The sequence below is a fragment of the Gymnoscopelus braueri genome (assembly GCF_963280865.1).
Source record: "Gymnoscopelus braueri genome assembly, chromosome: 2".
Lineage (NCBI taxonomy): Eukaryota > Metazoa > Chordata > Actinopteri > Myctophiformes > Myctophidae > Gymnoscopelus > Gymnoscopelus braueri.
In genome coordinates, this window is record NC_137604.1 from 6,702,448 (window position 1) to 6,723,265 (window position 20,818).

Here is a 20,818-nt window from a genome sequence, read left to right on the forward strand (position 1 = left end):
TTTACTAAACAATTAATGTTCAGCTTCCAGTTATTCTGTCTAGGGGTATCCTGAAAACTAACAGTGGCTCTCACAGCGAGGTGGTCAGAATTAACCAAGGCCTCCGTTTTATATTTACTCACATTCATATCTTTTGAAATATATATTCTGTCTATCCGCGTCTTGACCCTCGTGTCAAAACGTGTATAGCCAGATGCATTTGGATATAACACCCTAAAAGTATCTTTCATGTCAAAGCACTCACATGTTTCCTTCAACGCTTTATTTGCTCTGTCCAAATCAAAGGGAGTTGTTGGTATCCTGTCCTTAATATCTGTTATTGAATTAAAATCACCGGCCAGAATTGTACCGTGACCTCCACACAATACTTCTCTCAATAAAAAAAAAAGCTGTATCTTATCGCAGCGTTACGGGGTTGTATATACATTGATGAGACGCACCTTCTGCTTCTGTACAATACAGTCTAAAACAAGAAGTCGGCCTGGTATTAATTCTCATTTTCTTTGAATTATTACATTTTTTGTATTAAACAAGATACCTACTCCATCTGCCCTGTCACCACCAATCGGAAATTCAGACCTCCCATGGGACCAGGACTCTCTTACACTTTTAACATCGTCCAGTGAGTTAAGCCGCAGCTCTTGTATGAAAATAATATCTGCTCTAATATTTTTCAACACATGTAATTTCTCCCATCTAGTGCTTGCTTGCTGTATTCCTCTGACATTAATAGTCGCAATATTAAAAGTCATCATGGCGAATAGTAGGCCTACAGCTAGCACGCAAAACATCATGGTCTAGACTTTAAAAGGCTTTTTCTGTCCCTGGCTTCTACTCTTTTTACCAAGGTGTTGGTCAGGGGAGGATCGTACCTTAGCGTACCGTTCCCCGTAACGCATCACCGTACCGTACCCGGGACCGCCTGGGGAGGTAGTCTCGGGTCCGATTGTTGCACACCCGGGAACGAAACGCTGCAATGTGAATCCATCCGTACCAAGAGAAGGAAGTTGACTGCTAATCATATATCATTTATATATTTTTTTATAACTACACATTATTTTAGCTGGGTTATACCTTCTCATAGTTCTACTTGAATGTTGACAAGAAATAATAATCCCGCTACAGTTTGAGTAGCGCGAGCCGTGGAAAAAATATAAACAAAAAACACATGTGTAGCGAACGCTGCCGCTAGGATATATATAAGAAGGATTAGTCCGTGACGTCACTGCTAAAATACCAAGGATGCGTCCGTGACGTCACTATCTGAACAGAGACGACGTTACATTTCGAGGTTTCAAAGACCAGCACACACTGCTTTGGTTGTGTATTGTTGATCTGTTGTTATTATAACTCGACAACGTCAGGAACACAGTCAAACTTTATTATTCACTCTATAAGTGGTTAACAGTCTTTACTGTCTGTCATTACATACTGGGTAAATGAGAAGTATTTGTTGGCTACTTAATGACTTCCAGTATGTTTTTTTGTATTACATTTCTTTTGACATAAATAAAAAATATGTATATTTAGATTGAATTCATCCATGGCACGTCTTGTTTCCTTTCTGAAATTAAACTATAATGTGTTGCTCAGTGGAGCACCATTGAACTTCCATAATAACATTAAGGTTCAATATTTCAAAGAATATACACACTGTAAAAAACCAAACAAACACACGCAGGGGCTAAAACATTATCTATGCCTTCAGCCTGACAGAGGAAAAAATACAAATAAAATCCTATAAAATTGGATAGGAGCTTGTCACAAAGACCATATGGTCATTACAAACCCACGTAGTGGGCACAGAGCTCCCCTGATTGGTCGAGAGATAGATAGTTGTGGGGCACCAATGGAACCAGTAGGCAAATATGGGCCAGGTTTTTTACCAGAGCCATTTGTTTTTAAACTGCCCCTTGGAAATGCAGGTTCCATACAGAGATTCCAGACTAATATCTACGCAGTGATATTAGTCTGGCCATGCCAGGCTACTACTTGTAGAATAGGGACATGTGGTTAAATATGAAGGTTGGCTAGGGTTAACCATTCAAATATGCACAACACCTAACTTTTTACTATTCCACAAGGAGAGAAATAATACAAATTAAACTTTTACTTCAAATGCAGGAATAGAATTTATTAAAGTTCATTTGCGATACAGTGTTTAGCAATTAATCAGATAACAGATCGTAAATAATATAGAAGATATTATGAATTCAATATGATTACAATAATAAAATGAAATGTAATCAAATTGAAAAATTCATCATAATTCCCATCTACTTCTTTTTTTTTTCAGTCGCAGAAAGCAAAGAGACCAGTAACCAGCAAGTAACATATCTTGTGAATAGTTTAAAGCCAAAGGTCAGTGGTTGGAGGAACATGAAGGAACCTCAGCGATAGAAGATCAGCACGGCAGCCTCTGTAATTTCCTGGGATGCACTAAAACCCTTTTTGGTCCCATAGCCACTGTAGTCGAAGGAAGTGAAGTCACCGCACTGTCTAGGAGCTGCCTCTGGGAAGTATCCTCCTCCACCAATGCAAAACTATCAACATGTAGAAATGCCACACGCACGCACGCACGCACGCACGCACGCACACACGCACACACGCGCACACACACACACACACACACACACACACACACACACACACACACACACACACACCACTGAGTTCAGTAAAAGAAGAGGAATAAATGGTACAACAAGTAAGACGCGCGAATGCGGGAAGCGAACGCTTTCAACTTGCCATCCGGCCTGAAATATGCACAAATGACATGGAATTCTTAGATATCCCAATAGCTGAACTGGTCTAGATGCTTTTAGATGTGTTGTTTTTTTTACTGTAGCTGCTATATTTCTCTCAGAGGAGTGTAATTAGTCACCCAGGGGCAGGCGGATTTCAGCCACACTGTAGTGCACTCTGGCGGCTACACACAGGCAGTGCAGGCAGTGCACATTAGTGATGTGCGGGTCAGGTTTTGTCATGACCCGCCCCAACCTGCCACGGAACCCAACCCGCCTCAACCCGCCCCGCGAACCCATATATAAATCTATGGCTCAACCCGCCCCTCGACCCGCGGTGGGAATATATATATATATATTATATAGCGCTACCCAAAGTCGCTTTAAATGTCTACAGTAGCACAACATTGTCATGGGCTAAATAAACAAGCATGTTGTTCAAAATAGGGTTTTAGTTTTTTTTTTGCGTGAGAGTGGCTGACCCACTCACCCGCAGCCCGCATAATTAGTGTGGTTGCCCTAACAGGGCAACCAGACTATTGTTATAGATAAACTTTATTCTAGATAAACTTTTTTTTCAATCGCTACTCCTCCCACAGTTTATTTTTCCCAATTTCGTGCCATATGTCAAAATGACCGGCTTCATCGGGAATCGATTGCTTGTACTTTGATTGGTTACATAGTTTAATTGATATTGATTTATTAGTGCATTAAATGTCCCCATCCACTTTAATGGGAAAATAAAAAAACTCAAATTCAAGTATTTTTTTCTCTGAAACCGTAAGGGCTACAGTTACAAGACTTGGAGGGGAGGTTCATAATTTAGTGCAAAATTATAAAAAAAAAGAATCACACCAGTCGGCCACATGGTGGCGCTATAACAGCCCACTTTACCTTTTGGCCTATAACTCTTGAACCGTAGGTCGTAGAATAAAAAAATATTCCCCTGGATTCATTGGGTCACGACGTAACTCCCCATATAGGCCACGCCCATTTCCGTCTGGATAGATTTTCCACCATTTAGAATTTTCTTCAAAACACACTTTTATCTCCTCCTCCTACAGATTTTGTCCAAATATCACAAAAATCGGTACACATGATCTATGGACCCATGCGATAAACATATCCAAGCGGAATGTTGGTCCATACCGTTCGGCCGTAATTGGATTCCAATTAGTCAATCCCAAATTTGAATCTCATGTCGAGGATGGTCCCCAAAAGCATTTCCACTTTGACCCACTTTGCCACAAATGCGCAAAATGTAACCGTTTGATGCAAAAACCTTATGTTGGGGGGATCAATCCTCTCAAAATGAAACGCAAGTGATCTCAGGAGTTACGTGACATTGTAATTGGCGCAGCCTCCGACGGTATTCCTCGAGTCCCGACGGCAGCGACCCGCGACTCGCGTCGGCGCAACCACACTCTGCAATTGCCCTGAATTGCGACGCGTCTAGTTGCCTCTGAAATCCTGACTCAACCACCCGCGCCGCGGGTTGACCCGCGGGTTACGGGTCGGCCCGCTCATCACTAGTGCACACAATACTGCACACAGACAGATGGACACACACACACACACACACAAGCCGAGCACGGTTTCATAGTAAGCTCCACTTCGCAAAAACAAGAGGGTGCCTCCTGTCCCTCCCTTAGCTAGAGAGTAGGCCTACTCACATGTTCAATATTGCAGCCAATAGGCTTGGATCCAGAGCACAAGGCCAAGGCAGCATGTTCTGTATTGATAGCTCTGAAGGAGATGTAGCCTGGCGTTAAGTCACCTGAAGGAGAACACAATAAATACATACAACTTTGTATTAATATTATAGTACAGTATTATACAGTACATATATTGCATAGAATAATATATTACACACATGATGTGTTTGTATTAGTTAGTCCAAAACGCGGCTGCTCGCCTCTTAACAGGGGCACGGAAATATGATCACATCTCCCCTATTCTTGCCTCCCTACACTGGCTCCCTGTCCGTTACAGGATTCAGTTTAAGCCTTTAATGTTTGTCTTTAAGTCTTTAAATGGGCTGGCACCATTATACATATCCGAACTTCTACCTCCCAATAATGGTACAAGGGTCTTGAGGTCTACTGACCAGTCACTCCTTAAGGTCCCAGCAACAAAGTTGAAAACACGGGGAGATACATCATTTTCCTCCATAGCGCCCACATTGTGGAACAAGCTGCCACCCCATGTTAGAGTGTCTCAAACCCTGCCTGTGTTTAAATCACGTTTGAAAACTCACTTGTTCTCCTTGGCGTTTGAAAATTCAGATTGAGAAGCTGCTGCTTCCCCCAGGCATTGTGTCAATCGTTGTCTTGTCATTGTGTGTGTTCTCTTGTTTATTTTAGTATTTTACTGAGTGTACAGCACTTTGGTTCAACACTGTTGTTTTTAAATGTGCTCTATAAATAAAGTGGATTGGATTGGATTGGGTATTATTATTATTAGTAGTAGTAGTGGTAGTAGTAGTAGTAGTAGTAGTAGTAGTAGTAGTAGTAGTAGTAGTAGTAGTAGTAGTAGTAGTAGAAGATTGTTCTTGATTCTGATATGTGAGATATAACCAGGTGGCACACTTGAATAACTTGATATAACAGCACAGATTCTATAGGTCATTTTGTCATAATTTGTGGCTACTACTTGTATCTCCCTCTCTGTCTCTTTCTCTGTCTCTCCCTATTGGATGTTTCTATATGTGGATCTTTGTCTGATAAACATTTAAATGGGAGCGAAATGTTGTTCTAATTATAATGAAAGTGAAAGGTTTGTAGTGTGCGGCAATGTGCAGGCTCTTGTCTTTTCTCAGCCATGTCAGCAGTCAATCGCACACCATACTGCGTCCTAACATACTATAAAACTTACGTAGTGCATTGGGCCCATAGAAGCTTCTTACGGTGTCATCATCCCCATAGTCGTATGTAATAGGGATGGATGGTCCATTGTCAGTTTTGCAATTCCCTGCAGCAGATTTTACTGGGTACCGCTTAAGAATGTGAAGAAAAGGGGTTAGAATAAGAATCAGATAAATAATCATACACTCTTTTAGCATAATTAGTTATGGTGTATAACATAAATACTGACGTTGCCAACAAAGGATAACATTTCTTATCTTAATCATACAATCAATATAAAAAAAAAGTTTTGAAGCGTCATTCTGATAGGAGCACTTCAGCTACAGTAGGCCTACATGCTGATGTAATTACAATGTGACATTCAGTTGATCTTACTTGGTAAAGGTTGAAGAGGTTCCCACCATACCCATCCAAGAACTGATTGGTGGTGTGGTGTCGTAGGATAGCGGCGGTCCTCCAGTTGCTCACTGGAGTGATGTTGGGAACGTGCCACACTGCTACATCCCCTGCCTCGATGTCATAGTAGCCAGGATTCTGTCAAAGAAATATAATTGGGTGAACAAATACATGAAATGAATGAAATATTATACTATGTGGGCTATTATGTAGAACACAGAAGATACTGTGACATCTAAATTCAATGTAGTTGCTGCAATGGTTAGAACGGCCGCTAACAAACCTACGCCCACTGCTTTGGAAACAAATCATTATCACAATCCTAATGTGAAGGACCGCCCTAAGGATATTGGATAGCTTCTCTTTTATTTTACTAATAATTGTTTTCATTCAACGAGTTTTAGCAAAGAAAGCTGTTTGAATGTCTCTAGTTGAGCGAAACATTTAGAGACTGGGCATGCATAGGCCTATGTGTGTGTCTTCATGAGTGAGAAGCAATGCTCCCATTCTCTTCTTTCAACTGCACATCAGGCATTAATACTGAGATCATTGAGGATCGGTCAAAAAGCGACGTACTGTACCTTGAAATCATCAGAGGTAGCTCCCTCCGCTGTTCCGAATGCGTTTATGTTGGCCCAGTTGCCGTCACCGCCTGGCAGGTTGGCATTGCTGCCCTGCTGTGAGGTCCAGCGGTCACCCACTGTACATTTACCATTCATGTTGTTCTCATGAACACTCGCCACCAACGTCCAGCCACCACCTGCAGTTGTCATGTCACAGAAAGTCTGATATTCCCCACCATCAGCAGTCGTAAGGCGGTAAATGCCATCTGAAGGGTAGAAGAGGAACAAACATGAGGCAAATAAAAGTCAACACAAAGTAGAAGAAAAAAAACCCAAAGAGAAAGTGTCCTGAATGAGTGAATGACCTCACCTTCAGTCACATTCAGTCCCTCTTTTAGTTGTTTACAGCTTCGGGCCCCAGGGATCACTCCTGAACAGGGAAAATCATATTGTGACTTTAAATTCAAATCTTTTGAAAATCTACAAGCTCACAACGCGTTGCGACTTGTGAGCTTGCAGACTTGTACGTTTAAATAGGACTGAAGTGGTTAAAGTGGTGAAGTGGTATGTTTTGTAATAATAATTCAAATCTACAAAGTAGGCCTAGTAACTCAAGTTTTAAAATAATCGTAGTGTAGTAAAATATGGGGAGAGATTTGTCTCAAAATTATTTGTGAATCCAATACCATGATGCACAAATATTCCATAATTTACAAATGTGTTTCCATGATTCACAAATGTTTTTTGCAATCTGCAAACACAAATTATTTATTTGTGACTTTTGTACATTTTACAAAAATGTATTATACTTGTGTGTGCATTTATCATAAAATAGAATTTGTAAATCATCAATTCTGCGTGTCAATTGATGAGTCTGCATTTGTGAGTAGACCAACACACGCATCCATTCCTTTTTCCTGTTACATTCATTATTCATCATTTTGAGACAAACATCACGCTTTATAAGAACATTTTTACAAATGTATTCTCCTATCTAACTTACTGTAGTTGTAAGTTGTCATTTAAATACATGTGCTATGATTTGTACAAACTATTTGTAAATAGCAATTTATACTTGCAGGTGCATTTATCATGAAATATAATTAGTAAATAATCAATTCTGCGTGTGAATTGTTGAATCTGCATTTGTGAATACACCAACACACGCATTCAGTTTTGAGACAAGCTTTACACTCTTTGCCTGCAGATCCACACTAGTGCTTGGACTGCCCCACCCCCACCCCATGGCAATTACAGCCAGGTGGGCACTGCCACTAATCAATTAGATTTCAGGAAAAAAAGGGTATTTGGGGATAGAAGTTGGAAAGCTGACTATTTAACATAATTCAAGGGTGCTGAATCTGAATAACATGGTTCCCAAACGAATTTTATTGTTTTTAACCTTCTAATTTGCATAAAAACAATGGCTGCCAATGTTGAACAATTTCAACAAGGCAAGCAAAACTGAAAAATAAAGTGTCTGGGAGAGTGGGGTAATGTGAGACACAGGGTAAAGTGAGACACCCCCCTTATGACCTGACCACAACACCTGTGTGGTCATATGACCATTAGATTTTGAAGCCCCTCCCATTTCCCACTTACCATGGAGGAGAGGACCTCATTGTGTTGTGGTAAGCATGTTTTTTTCACTAAAATATGTTTTTTTGCATGTAAAAGTTGTTTGGGCTGTCAACATAATCAGCTGTTGTGTCAAAGAAAATTGATTCAGGTAGAAAAACTTATGTCATGCATGTTGATGAACTACAAACCTATACATCCATGTGATTAATGCTAATTGTAGATTAGCCAGAATTGCTAAAAGTGGTCCTTTTCACCAAAATGTGGCTGTGGGGTAAAGTGAGACAAATGGCTTGGGGTAAAGTCGGACACTGTCTTACTTTACCCTAAGTGTCTAAGTTTAGTACTTCAACATATTTTAATCTAATATTACATTGCATATGTTTTACTTTTTATGTCATAAACATTGTAGAAAATGCCAAGAACATTGTGAGAGTGTGGGGTAATGTGAGACACTTTTTACATTTTCTCCCCCCTTGTCTTGAATACATTCTGATAATTTCCATTGTTAGGAAACATCCCAAATGTATGGGAAATGTGTAAATTGTACTGATATATCATTTTGGCTCACCTAGAGGGGAGAAAATGTAAAAAGTGTCTCACATTACCTCACTCTCCCCTATCTATGTTCTGAGGGTCAGACAATGTGTGTAAGGTATGTTTAATGTAATTAGTGGTAAGCCTACTCCTAAATATGCAAATTGGAGGCCACCATTACAGAACACTGTTTAGTACTCAAAGTGGTCCATATGCACCCCCTTATTTTCTTTTCTTTTCAACTTATCTGTATTTTTGTGTGCACTTCAGACAGTTGTGTCTAAATATTGAATCAAGCGATTCAATATTTAGACATTTAATATTAATTTAATCAGTTGCAGGTGTTCATGCTACATACTGTACATACATTCATGCGTACTGTACATACAGTATGTCAGTAGGCAGAAAACAATTTTTTTCTTTATTTGCTGTGACTATTATTTTGCTGTGATGTTTTGATGTGTTCTTTTTTTGCAGTGTTATTTTTGTGCATGGTTTGTTTTTCTACATTTGTTTTTCTATATATGGAGTTGTAATTGTTTTGCTTGAAGTTAATTTTTGTTTCTGCCACGGCACCCTAATAGACACTGATAAACAGCAGCCGTGCGACATACTGTAGGATCAGGTGGAACTCTCTCAGCCAATCCAGAGCTGAGTAGGCCGAGGGGAGGTTCCCCCGAGAGACTGTGGACCAAGTTTAAAATGTTTGTAGCGAGACACAGAGAGGAGAGCCAGAGTACGGAGGCGACACGGAGACAACAGACCAGCTAGACGAGGACACGGACAGGCAGAACGAGGCGATATAAAACGGTGACCACCCTCAGATGACACACGGACCACATCGTGCCTGTGGAGGACCGAGAGAAGGAGGACGCGACCCGAGTATTGACGTGCAACAACCGCAACGGCAGGCAGAGCATAGCTCTGCCTCGCCGGTAAGTCTTTGATCAGACAAACAGTACTCCCCAGAGAGTTAAGCTAAACAGAACGTCAAGTATCTTGAATCTGTGACTGGCGTCCCTCCTTGTCTTTCACAAGGAGACCAGAGCTGCTGACGTGTGAGGTGGTGTCGTCGATGCTGCTGCCCCCCCCCCCCCCCCCCCCCTTCTCCTCTTGTAACTGGCTGGTTTCTCTGTTTTATTGTTTTATTCTATTTTAGTTAGTGGGCCCTTTTTAGTTTGTTTTTAGATAGGCATTTTATTGTTGTGTTGGCTGTTTTTAGATGCCACTGTAACTAGGGTAATTTCAAATAAAAGTCCATTGTTCACTTAGCATTTTTGCCTCAGTTTTAAGTTTTTGCCTTTTAATCTCAAAGTTGTCAGACGAACCTGTGTTGCCTTAAAGTTTTAACTGAGGACCAGACCTCTCAAAAGGTGGCGTAGTCGTTAATTTTAGCTTTAAGCACCCTGCACTTTTACAAATTTTACACTTGTATTTTATTGTTTAATTTATAAGTATCTTATTTAAGTATCTGGGTGTTTTTAGCGGTGCCACACATACAGTACTACACTCACTAGTCAGAGATCTGCCATCAGATTAGCCACACCAGGGGCCACATGTGGCCCCCAGGGGCCACATCAGGGGCCCCCGGGGTTCCACAGGTGCACTGTTGCTCCTATCTGCACCAAACTTGGCACAAACACTGTTCAGGGGTCTGCCATGACAATAGTGAAACCAGGGGCCCCTAATGTATTTTACCTTTTGTATCAACGTATCTCTGTGACAGTAGTACAGTATTTTCATGCTGGCATACCTGAAGAATATGTACAGGGCAAGGTTCGAGCCAGAAAAATGACATGAGACATGAGACTCCACATTAGCCAAGACATGGACCACCGTAATCATGCCAGGAAAAACAGTTCACTTGGTGACCTAAGGTGACACGTCGATGTAGTTGACAGCAGTTACTGGGAAGTAGGAGGTCAAGAACTTCCAGAGAAAAGGGAGTTAAAATATCAAGAAGGGGAAGTGTACCGGATTGCCTTAGTTATCATTATTAGGAAATGTGTGTCTGCTCACTAATACATTAGTTACAAACCAGTATATCAGTTAATATGAGTTTGGTTCCTCAATTGTTGTTTGTCAAACTTTTTGGGCTGACCCCATGTCCAGCTGACCTTTAGTCTAGTTATCTCCCATCATCACTCTAAAGCACTGGTGTCAAAGTGGCGGCCCGCAGGCGTTTTGCGGCCCGCGGAAAGGTCCATGGCGGCCCGCAAAATACTTTTAAAAATAGTAAACATGTATTAATTGATAAAGTCATTATGTTTGCAATGCACTTTAAATGAAGTCTGCCTGAAGTGAGGCTTGAACTGGCGACCTTGCGGTTGTAAGGCAGTAGCTTTGGCAAGAAGCCATTGGACCAACAGACCTAAACTGGTGAACAATTAGCTCATACAGATGATACAGTTTTACGCAAATAGATAAAAAATCCTGGGTTTCAGTGTTTTTCAAACTGCTCAAAATTGATTTGTTTCATGGCTGTAGTGTAGGTCACACAGGGCATGAGTTGTACCTGTTCAAAGTTGGCACTTTCAATTGAGTGCTATAGCGACACCCTTTGACGAATGAGTGTGAGAATAATTTTTTGATAGTTTTTCTTGACCATCTGCCATATGGCCGAGTTTCGTAAAAAGCGTATTCACGGTTAAGCCAGAACTGTCAAAAACAAGTGTTTTTCAAACTGCTTAAAATTGGACGGACAATCTAAGGGCGGAGCTTGCTGGTCAAAGTGATACATGTGTTCCTCATGAGTCAAGGCACAAGTGTATGCAAGTTTCACGACTTCGGCCAAACAAGGCATGATTTATGCCTGTTTAAAGTTTGCATTAAAAAAAATTGCTATAGCGCCCCCCTTTGGCCAATTGGAGTAAGATTGGTTTCAGTGATATTTGGAATGACCCTCTACGTTACCGAAAAGTTTCAAAGAAATGTGTGTGTTAGGGGCAGATGAATAATTTTCTTAAAACTGCAATAGTTAAAATCTATCTCCTCCTGGGATTTTTGAGTAATCTGCACGAAACGTTTTACACATGAACTTAGGACCTTTGCCGACAAAACGTTAGTGGCGGATTTTCCATAAGTGAAAAAATGCAGAAGTTAGAAGCCATTAACTGTTTTTCATATAATTCAAAATGGTGGGAGATCTAAAGGTCAAAGGTCAAAAGTCAGAGGGTGAAAGTTCATCATGAGGAGACGCAGTATAGACGCAGTGTATCAAAGTTTCATGGCTGTAGGTCAAACAGGGCATGAGTTGTACCTGTTCAAAGTTGGCATTTTCAATTGAGTGCTATAGCGCCACCTTTTGACGAAAGATTGTGAGAATTATTTCTTGATAGTTTTTCATGACCATCTACCATATGGCCGAGTTTTGTAAAAAGCGCATGCACGGTTAAGCCAGAACTGCGAAAAGTGGCAATAACAAAACAGAGCCTTGCTCTGCAGAGCCTGGCCCGTAAAAATATGTCCATTGAGTCCAAAACACCGGTGTCTTTTCTATCTCTTCACGTTCTATATGTTCTCCCTCTATGGTTATAGAAGAAGAAAATAAACTTTTAAAACACTTCCAGGCTAAACCGTCTCAGATTATCTGATAAATACATCTGCTTTGAAAAAAACATTCTGTGGGTCTCGAAAGATTAGTAAAAATGCTCAAAAACGCTGGCAGTGGCTGCAAACTGTTCTGTAAAACTCTAGTGGTTTCCTGATAGATGGTTTTACATTAACCTCCCCTTGTGGTCTCCTGATAGATGTTTTTACATTCACCTCCCCTTGTGGTCTCCTGATAGATGTTTTTACATTAACCTCCCCTTGTGGTCTCCTGATAGAAGGTGTTTCAGGGCCAATTTTGAAAGAAAGCAGTGATTCACATCCTTCAATAGATGGTCTCAGGGCATTTCATATGTTGGTGGCAGAGTAGTAGAATGAGAGTTTTCTCATGTTTGAACTAAATATGGGTTGTACTGAATCATGTTCGCTCCCTCTAGTGGCTGTGGGTGTCATTCACTTGTATTGTATTTTTTGTTGTTGCTCAGATTAATGATAAATGACGAGCAAGATGAAAGAACAATGAATAAAAACAGTAATGTCTCACTGACCACACAGTCTCCTCTTCAGCTCTTCTGGGCTTTCGGTTGGTTTGGTTTCAGTTGGTTTGGTACATCTGGACTCTAAGTCGTCACAATGTCCAGTCAGGTGGTTGTCCAGTCTGGACTGTAGCTGGTCCAGGACTTTGACCAGCTTGTCTTTCTCTTTCATCCATTCTGCAAGAAGGACAATAAACAAACTGAAGAGTTTTACATACAACTGTGCTCTCATGTGCCCTCCTCAAGGTGCGTTCAGACCTGAAGATATATATATATCAGTGGTGTAAAGTAACTAAGTACATTTACTTAAGTACTGTACTTAAGTACAATTTTGAGGTATTTGTACTTTACTTGAGTATTTCCAATTTCCAATACTTTTACTTCTACTCCACTACATCTCAGAGGCAAATATTGTACTTTTACTCCACTACATTTACTTGAAAACTTTAGTTACTAGTTACTTTTCAGATATAAATTATGATATAATGAAACATACATTAACCACTTTAAACCTATTTTATACATAGGCTATTTGAAAATAGCTGATATACAAGCTCACAACGCGTCGCATCGCGATGCGTTGTGAGCTTGTAGATCTGCTATTTTCAAACATTTAGTACTTTTACTTTTGGTACTTTAAGTACATTTTGATGCCAATACTTTTGTACTTTTACTCAAGTAAATTTTTAATTCTGGACTTTTACTTGTAACAGAGTATTTTTATATTGCAGTATTGGTACTTTTACTTAAGTAAAGAATTTGAGTACTTTTTCCACCACTGATATATATATGTTTTCTAGTCGCTTCAATCGCTTCACTTTGGTCACTCTGGTCAGCGTTGGTAAAAACAATACCGTCGCTCCAGTCGCTTGTTTGCGACGCGGCCGTGGGAAAAATCACCCTTGTTGTCAAAAACACACCGACCGACCGTGTGTTTTCCTCCACCCCGGCCCGGCTGACCACTGTCCTGCCTGGGCATGACAGAACACAGAGCAGGTCCTGGTCCTCCCCGCTCCCGTCATGTCACCTCAATACAACATTTGTTGACTCAAATACCAATTGGTAATTTACCATGTTAATTTAACTATGTAAATGGTCCATTTGGTTCTATTATGTGTAGGTTACCCTCTCTGGGTTACAATTACAAAAACACCCGAAATGAAAGAAACGAAAGAAAGGTCGAGCAACTAGGCCCATGTTCTATTTCATGACTAAAAGTAGCTTACAATGTTATTCATCCATCTCATCATCATTTCCCCCAAGACCTAAAAGAGGTCTAAATACTCCCCCTGTATAAAAAAGGAGCCAAAAATTACCCCGGAAATTATCGACCGGTGTCAATTTTGGGTTCTGTATCAAAAATCTTTGAGAAGGTGAGCAACTAAAAAAGTACTTAAATAGGAACAATCTAGGGCTGAACGATTTTGGGAAAAAATCTAATTGCGATTTTTCTGACTGATATTGCGATTGCGATTTGATTGCGATTTTTTTAATAAAAAAAAATAAAAAAATCTTTAACATTTTTTTAAGTCAAGCTTCAGTTTAGTATTCACTGTGTACGTTTAAAAAGTAATTGGAAGTAATGGAACATTACCAAATGGCATACCATTTATTTACTGTTCTAGATTCTAATAAATAAGGATGAGGATGATATGAATTGCTTCATTGCTTCCAACATGTATCTTCCAAGTACTTTTTTTCCCATGTATATATTTAAACATTTAGCTGGAATAGAAATAGCTTATTTTTGTAAACAACCCAACATTGAACTTGTTAAGTCATTAACTTATGGCTCAAGAAGAGAAGCTTTTTCTGAAATGAAGTTCAATAAATAAAAATAAAATTAAACAAATAATTACCTTTTTGTGTAAACAAAAACATTCAACTAAAATGTAACACTTTTTTGTCTCACAAGGCAAAGTCCTCTCCTACTGTACATTGTATTACTACTACTCCTTGGAAGTGAAAAACTCAGAATACATAACGCAGTGGTGGAAAGTAACTAAGTACATTTACTTAAGTACTGTATTTGTACTTTACTTGAGTATTTCTAATTTCCAATACTTTAACTTCTACTCCACTACATCTCAGAGGCAAATATTGTACTTTTACTCCACTACAATTATTTGAAAACTTTAGTGACTAGTTACTTTTCAGATATAAATTATAATATTGTAAAACCTACATTAACCACTTTGGCCCTATTTTATACCTAGGTTATTTGAAAATAGCAGATCTACAAGCTCACAACGCGCCGTGATGCAACGCGTTGTGAGCTTGTAGATCTGCTATTTTCAAACATTAGTACTTTTACTTTTGGTACTTTAAGTACATTTTGATACCAATACTTGTGTACTTTTATTCAAGTACATTTAGAATTTTTACTTGTAACAGAGTACTTCTACATTGCAGTATTGATACTTTTACTTAAGTACAACATTTGAGTACTTTTTCCACCACTGTACATAACAGAAGTGACAAAGATACAGTTCATAGTCGCTTCTGGGCTTGTTTTCATAGACAGGGTTGCTTATTTCTCTCACAAAACCTGGCAACACTGACCAGGAAGTGCTTTCCATCGTATTGTTTACATTGCATCCAACAGTAATAGTTCAATAATGATGGGAAAAATATAAGTTACACTTACAGAAACAAACATAGATAGGAGCAACACTACTACTACACTACTTGTGTCGCACCGAAAATAATGTTTTACCGCTACGCGCGGCATCAGGGATTTGCGCAACACGGCCGTTCGACAAACTTTAAATACTCGTAGCCGACGGAGACCTAACTCTATGAGCGAGAGAGAGAGAGAGAGGGGGGGGGGCTCGCTGCCCTCTCGCTCCCTGTAGAGAGAGGCAGGCAGCCACTCTGGAGAGAAGGAGACAAGTCCCGCGGGTGCTCTGGGATTAATATGAATATTAAAATGATTTATTATGATAAAATAAAAAATAAAAAAATCCCGGCCTTTGCGATTAGCTAATCGCGTGGTTTCAAATCGCGATTTCGGTTTGAAAACGATTAATCGTTCAGCCTTAGAACAATCTAATGTATAAACTTCAATCAGGTTTTAGAAAGTCGTACTCAATCGACACATTATTATGATTTTTAACAGAACAAATTAGGAAAGAGGTAGACAGTGGGAAGCTCTGTGGAATGGTGCTGCTCGATCTACGGCGAGTGTTCGACACAGTGAACCACAATAGGTTACTGAGCAAGTGGAGGCCCTGGGGGCAGACAGCATGCAGGTGGTTTAAATCCTACCTGACGGGGCGTGAACCGAGGGTAGAGGTAAATGGAGTTTTGTCTGACCCTAACATCATGGAATGTGGAGTTCCTCAAGGAAGCATTCTAGGCTCAGCCCTGTTTTTAGTGTACGTGAATGATATGACAGACGCCTGTAAGTGTGATTTGTTCTTGTACGCTGATGATTCTGCTCTGCTCATGTCCCATAAGGAGCAAGCCACACTGGAGAGTTCCCTGAGTGAGGAATTGGCAAATGTTAATTCTTGGTTTATTGATCTTTTATTTATCTTTACACTCTGGGAAGACAGAATCAATTTGGCCAAATTCAGTTTGGCTCCAAAATCTAATTAGGAAAGAGCCCTGAATTCAAGGTTAAATTCAATTCGGACTTCATAACAGCAAAATCATCGGTGAAATACCTGGGTATCCTGGAGGTCCCCATATTTTAAAGACGTGTTTTACTCACTAGAGCCAGTGTTGCAGATGTGAGCCATCTCGTCTTTAAAGTTGAAGTGGGAAATGGTTCATTTACTTACATAGGAGCCATTGAACCATCTAAAGGGTTCATTTACTTACAAAGGAGCCACACAGTGGAACGATCTCGAAACCAGTGTCAAACTGACAACCAATCTGAGGTATTTTAAGCAGCACACAAAAGCATTCCTAATTGAAAAGGTTCCCCTATAGAGGGTCAATAGTCTAGGGAAAGATAAGGGAGCACTTGTTTGCTTTATGCTTTGTATTGTAATGTATTTTTAACCTTTTTTATTATTTTTATTATTTTTGTATTGGAGAGAGAAACAAGGGTTGGTTATCGACGTTAACATATCACCATGTATTGTTTAACTTATTGACTGTTAAATGTGAGAGGACCTCAATGGAAATAAGTCTCAGGACTTTCTTGTGTAATCCTGCTTTTCAAAAAAATCTAATCAAATGAAATCAAATTAATAATCAAGCTGCCAAAAACACAGACCGAGTCGGGGGGGTGTTTTACCCATAGAGTTAAAAATAATAGAGAGGGCACCCGAAATCCCCTCCCATCCTCTTGCATTGAGTTGCTCACCCAGCGCATGAAGCGAATTCACCCCTTCTTCCGGGTTGGAAAGTTGATGGGCGTAGCCTATTTGGGGCCACTGTGATACGTTCTGCGTCACAGAAGTGACACGTTTTACATCACAGAGGTGCGCGGCCCCGTGCGCAAGCTCGTGAGTCGAGCCCATTGGTCGAAAACGTTTTCGCTCGTACATTGTGCAGTGGCCCCGTCCGTTTAAGCTGCAGTACAGCGAATGGCCAGCATGTCCAATGCGCTTCAATGCAACCACTGGGTTCTGGGGGCTTGGTTTTACCTCATTCCCAGCCGGCAGCTGTAGCCTACTGCCCGAGGAGATTGAGCAGGATCACCCGCTCGGCGAGGTGTCACCTTCGGCTTGGGACACGGGAGTGAATAGAACGCAGTGTGTTGACAGGGACTAGTTTTGTTTCCAAGCACATAGGCTACAACAACATATATAAAATGTACACAGGGACCCCTCCAGTGTTAATCTACGGTGTTCATTTAACTTTGGGAGTGTAACCAAATGGACCCGATCGTTACATTTTGCTCTGTAAGTTCATTCAAGTTATTGTTACTGGCCTGTAACTGGTTGTAACTGGTTGTAACTGGTTGTTACTACCCTGTAACTGGTTGCAACTGCTTGTAACTAGTTGTAACTGCTTGAAACTAGTTGTAATTGCTTGAAACTAGTTGTAACTGCTTGTAAGTAATTGTAACTGCTTGTATCTAGTTGTAACTGCTTTTAAGTAGACACAACTGTTGACACGTTTGACACAGTGAACCACCAGCTGCTCCTGGACACCCTTGCTGACCTTGGCATTGCTGGGACGGCATTAAAGTGGTTCTCCTCCTACCTGACTGGCCGTACCTACCACCAGGTTGCTTGGAAAAGGTTTGCCCTCCTGACAACAAGAGCTTCCTACGGCATGAACACTCAGGTACGCTTGGGTCCTGGGTACATGACGTATGTCACGTCTGAGCTCAACCATAGTAATTATAAGTAACTAGATTTTCACACAGCTTTAATGCTGATGTAGTGGCCCATATGTGTGACCCTCTAGGCAAACTTAATATAGGTTAATATATGTAAGACATTAAACACTGTCATCTCTTACATGCATTGACTGAACACCATTCTGGTCTAATTACCTTTCATTTCTTTCGTCGAGCTCTCCACCTGGTCTTCAGTGGTACTGAGTCTGTTGTGGAGGGTCTGGACCTGGTCTTCAGAGGTACTGAGTCTGTTGTGGAGGGTCTGGACCTGGTCTTCAGTGGTACTGAGTCTGTTGTGGAGGGTCTGGACCTGGTTTTCAGAGGTACTGAGTCTGGTCTGGGGGCTCTGGATCAGTGAATGGTTGCAGCAGCTAAAAGTAAATTCAGTCCTTAGTTAGGGCTTAAAGGAATAGTTCACCCAATAAATGACTTTATCGTTTACATACCCGATGTTGTCTTTGACTTGCGCAAGAGTTTTAATTTGTAAAACATTCCCTAACGGTGAATCCAGAATCCAATTAACATTATCTCTGGGGTGATGTGATCAAGATGTATGAGTCTATTTTTTTCTGATCCTACTCCAAGTGGCTATAACTGCCTTCCAAAGTTTGTGGGCCCTGGGTAGGCAACCTGGCCTGACGGAGACCCGTGCTGTGAGGAGAATTTTTTTCTATATATTTGTTGCTGTCATGCTGTTAGTGATAAAATGGAACACGGTCAAATATTAGCCAGAATATTTACCATTCGGTCAATTCCGGACTCTGAAAAGAAACAACACCCCCCCCCCAATATTTGTTGCAGACGCTAGACGCAATAGTGTGAGAATAGTGTGAGTAGCTTAGTGTGAGTCTAACTAAGATAAGTTTGAACTTAGTGTGAGTCTAACTAAGATAAGTTTGAACTTAGTGTGAGTCTAACTAAGATAAGTTTGAACTTAGTGTGGGTCTAACTAAGATAAGTTTGATCTTAGTGTGCGTCTAACTAAGATAAGTTTGATCTTAGTGTGAATCTAACTAAGATAAGTTTGATCTTAGTGTGAGTCTAACTAAGATACGTTTGATCTTAGTGTGAGTCTAACTAAGATAAGTTTGAACTTAGTGTGAGTCTAACTAAGATAAGTTTGATCTTAGTGTGAGTCTAACTAAGATAAGTTTGAACTTAGTGTGGGTCTAACTAAGATAAGTTTGATCTTAGTGTGGGTCTACCTAAGATAAGTTTGAACTTAGTGTGGGTCTAACTAAGATAAGTTTGAACTTAGTGTGGGTCTAACTAAGATAAGTTTGATCTTAGTGTGAGTCTAACTAAGATAAGTTTGAACTTAGTGTGGGTCTAACTAAGATAAGTTTGATCTTAGTGTGGGTCTACCTAAGATAAGTTTGATCTTAGTGTGAGTCTAACTAAGATAAGTTTGAACTTAGTGTGAGTCTAACTAAGATAAGTTTGAACTTAGTGTGGGTCTAACTAAGATAAGTTTGATCTTAGTGTGAGTCTAACTAAGATAAGTTTGATCTTAGTGTGCGTCTAACTAAGATAAGTTTGAACTTAGTGTGGGTCTAACTAAGATAAGTTTGATCTTAGTGTGAGTCTAACTAAGATAAGTTTGAACTTAGTGTGGGTCTAACTAAGATAAGTTTGATCTTAGTGTGAGTCTAACTAAGATAAGTTTGATCTTAGTGTGAGTCTAACTAAGATAAGTTTGAACTTAGTGTGAGTCTAACTAAGATAAGTTTGAACTTAGTGTGAGTCTAACTAAGATAAGTTTGATCTTAGTGTGAGTCTAACTAAGATAAGTTTGAACTTAGTGTGAGTCTAAATGAGATAAGTTTGAACTTAGTGTGAGTCTAACTAAGATAAGTTTGATCTTAGTGTGAGTCTAACTAAGATACGTTTGAATTTAGTGTGAGTCTAACTAAGATAAGTTTGAACTTAGTGTGAGTCTAACTAAGATAAGTTTGAACTTAGTGTGAGTCTAACTAAGATAAGTTTGAACTTAGTGTGAGTCTAACTAAGATAAGTTTGAACTTAGTGTGAGGTGCTGTGACTGACCACTGGTCTTCACCGGGACCCAGTCTGGTCTGCAGGACTTCAACCTGCTTCTGGCTGGCACTCAACTTGGCAGCTATTACTGAGGAGAGAAAATGAATGAATTAATACATGAATAAATGAATGAATGAGTAAATGAATACATGAATACATGAATAAATTAATAAATGTCACAGAGAAACATGAAGAGTTTTAAACCAACATTCGTTGTCTCCTTTCAGGTCTTGCACAATGCCTCTTTGTACTCTGACCTCCCTCCACACATCGCTCAGTGAGGGGGTCTCCTGAGCCGCCCCCGCCTCACACATACACAACAGTACGACAAGCAAAGCTGGACCACCCGTCATTGTGGACTAATGACTCTAACTGTGTCATTCAGCTCCATTTATACATTGTTCCTGCTAGGTTGTCTTGTTCTGATTGGTTGGTTCAGGGGGACAATCATGTTTGTAGCGTTGTGTTCCTTCAATGGACACACACACACACACACACACACACACACACACACACACACACACACACACACACACACACACACACACACACACACACACACACACACACACACACACACACACACACACACACACACACACACACACACACTCTCTCTATTTGTTGCTGTCATGCTGTTAGTGATGAAATGGAACACGGTCAAATATTAGCCAGAATATTTACCATTCAGTCAATTCCGGACTCTGAAAAGACA

At 40.2% G+C, this 20,818-nt stretch overlaps 1 protein-coding gene across 1 annotated transcript; it reads right to left on the reverse strand.

The window, feature by feature from the left end:
* Positions 1-2,320: 2,320 nt before the first annotated feature.
* Positions 2,321-20,456, reverse strand: LOC308093658 (intelectin-1a-like; the record flags this gene model as incomplete). The annotated part of the gene is made up of 10 exons (XM_080439987.1): positions 2,321-2,543; positions 4,418-4,521; positions 5,619-5,739; positions 5,984-6,142; positions 6,586-6,833; positions 6,938-6,997; positions 12,780-12,944; positions 18,223-18,437; positions 20,113-20,191; positions 20,312-20,456. 10 exons carry the CDS (start codon positions 20,454-20,456, stop codon positions 2,391-2,393), a joined length of 1,449 nt encoding a protein of 482 aa, XP_080296113.1. The 3' UTR covers positions 2,321-2,390.
* Positions 20,457-20,818: the final 362 nt, after the last annotated feature.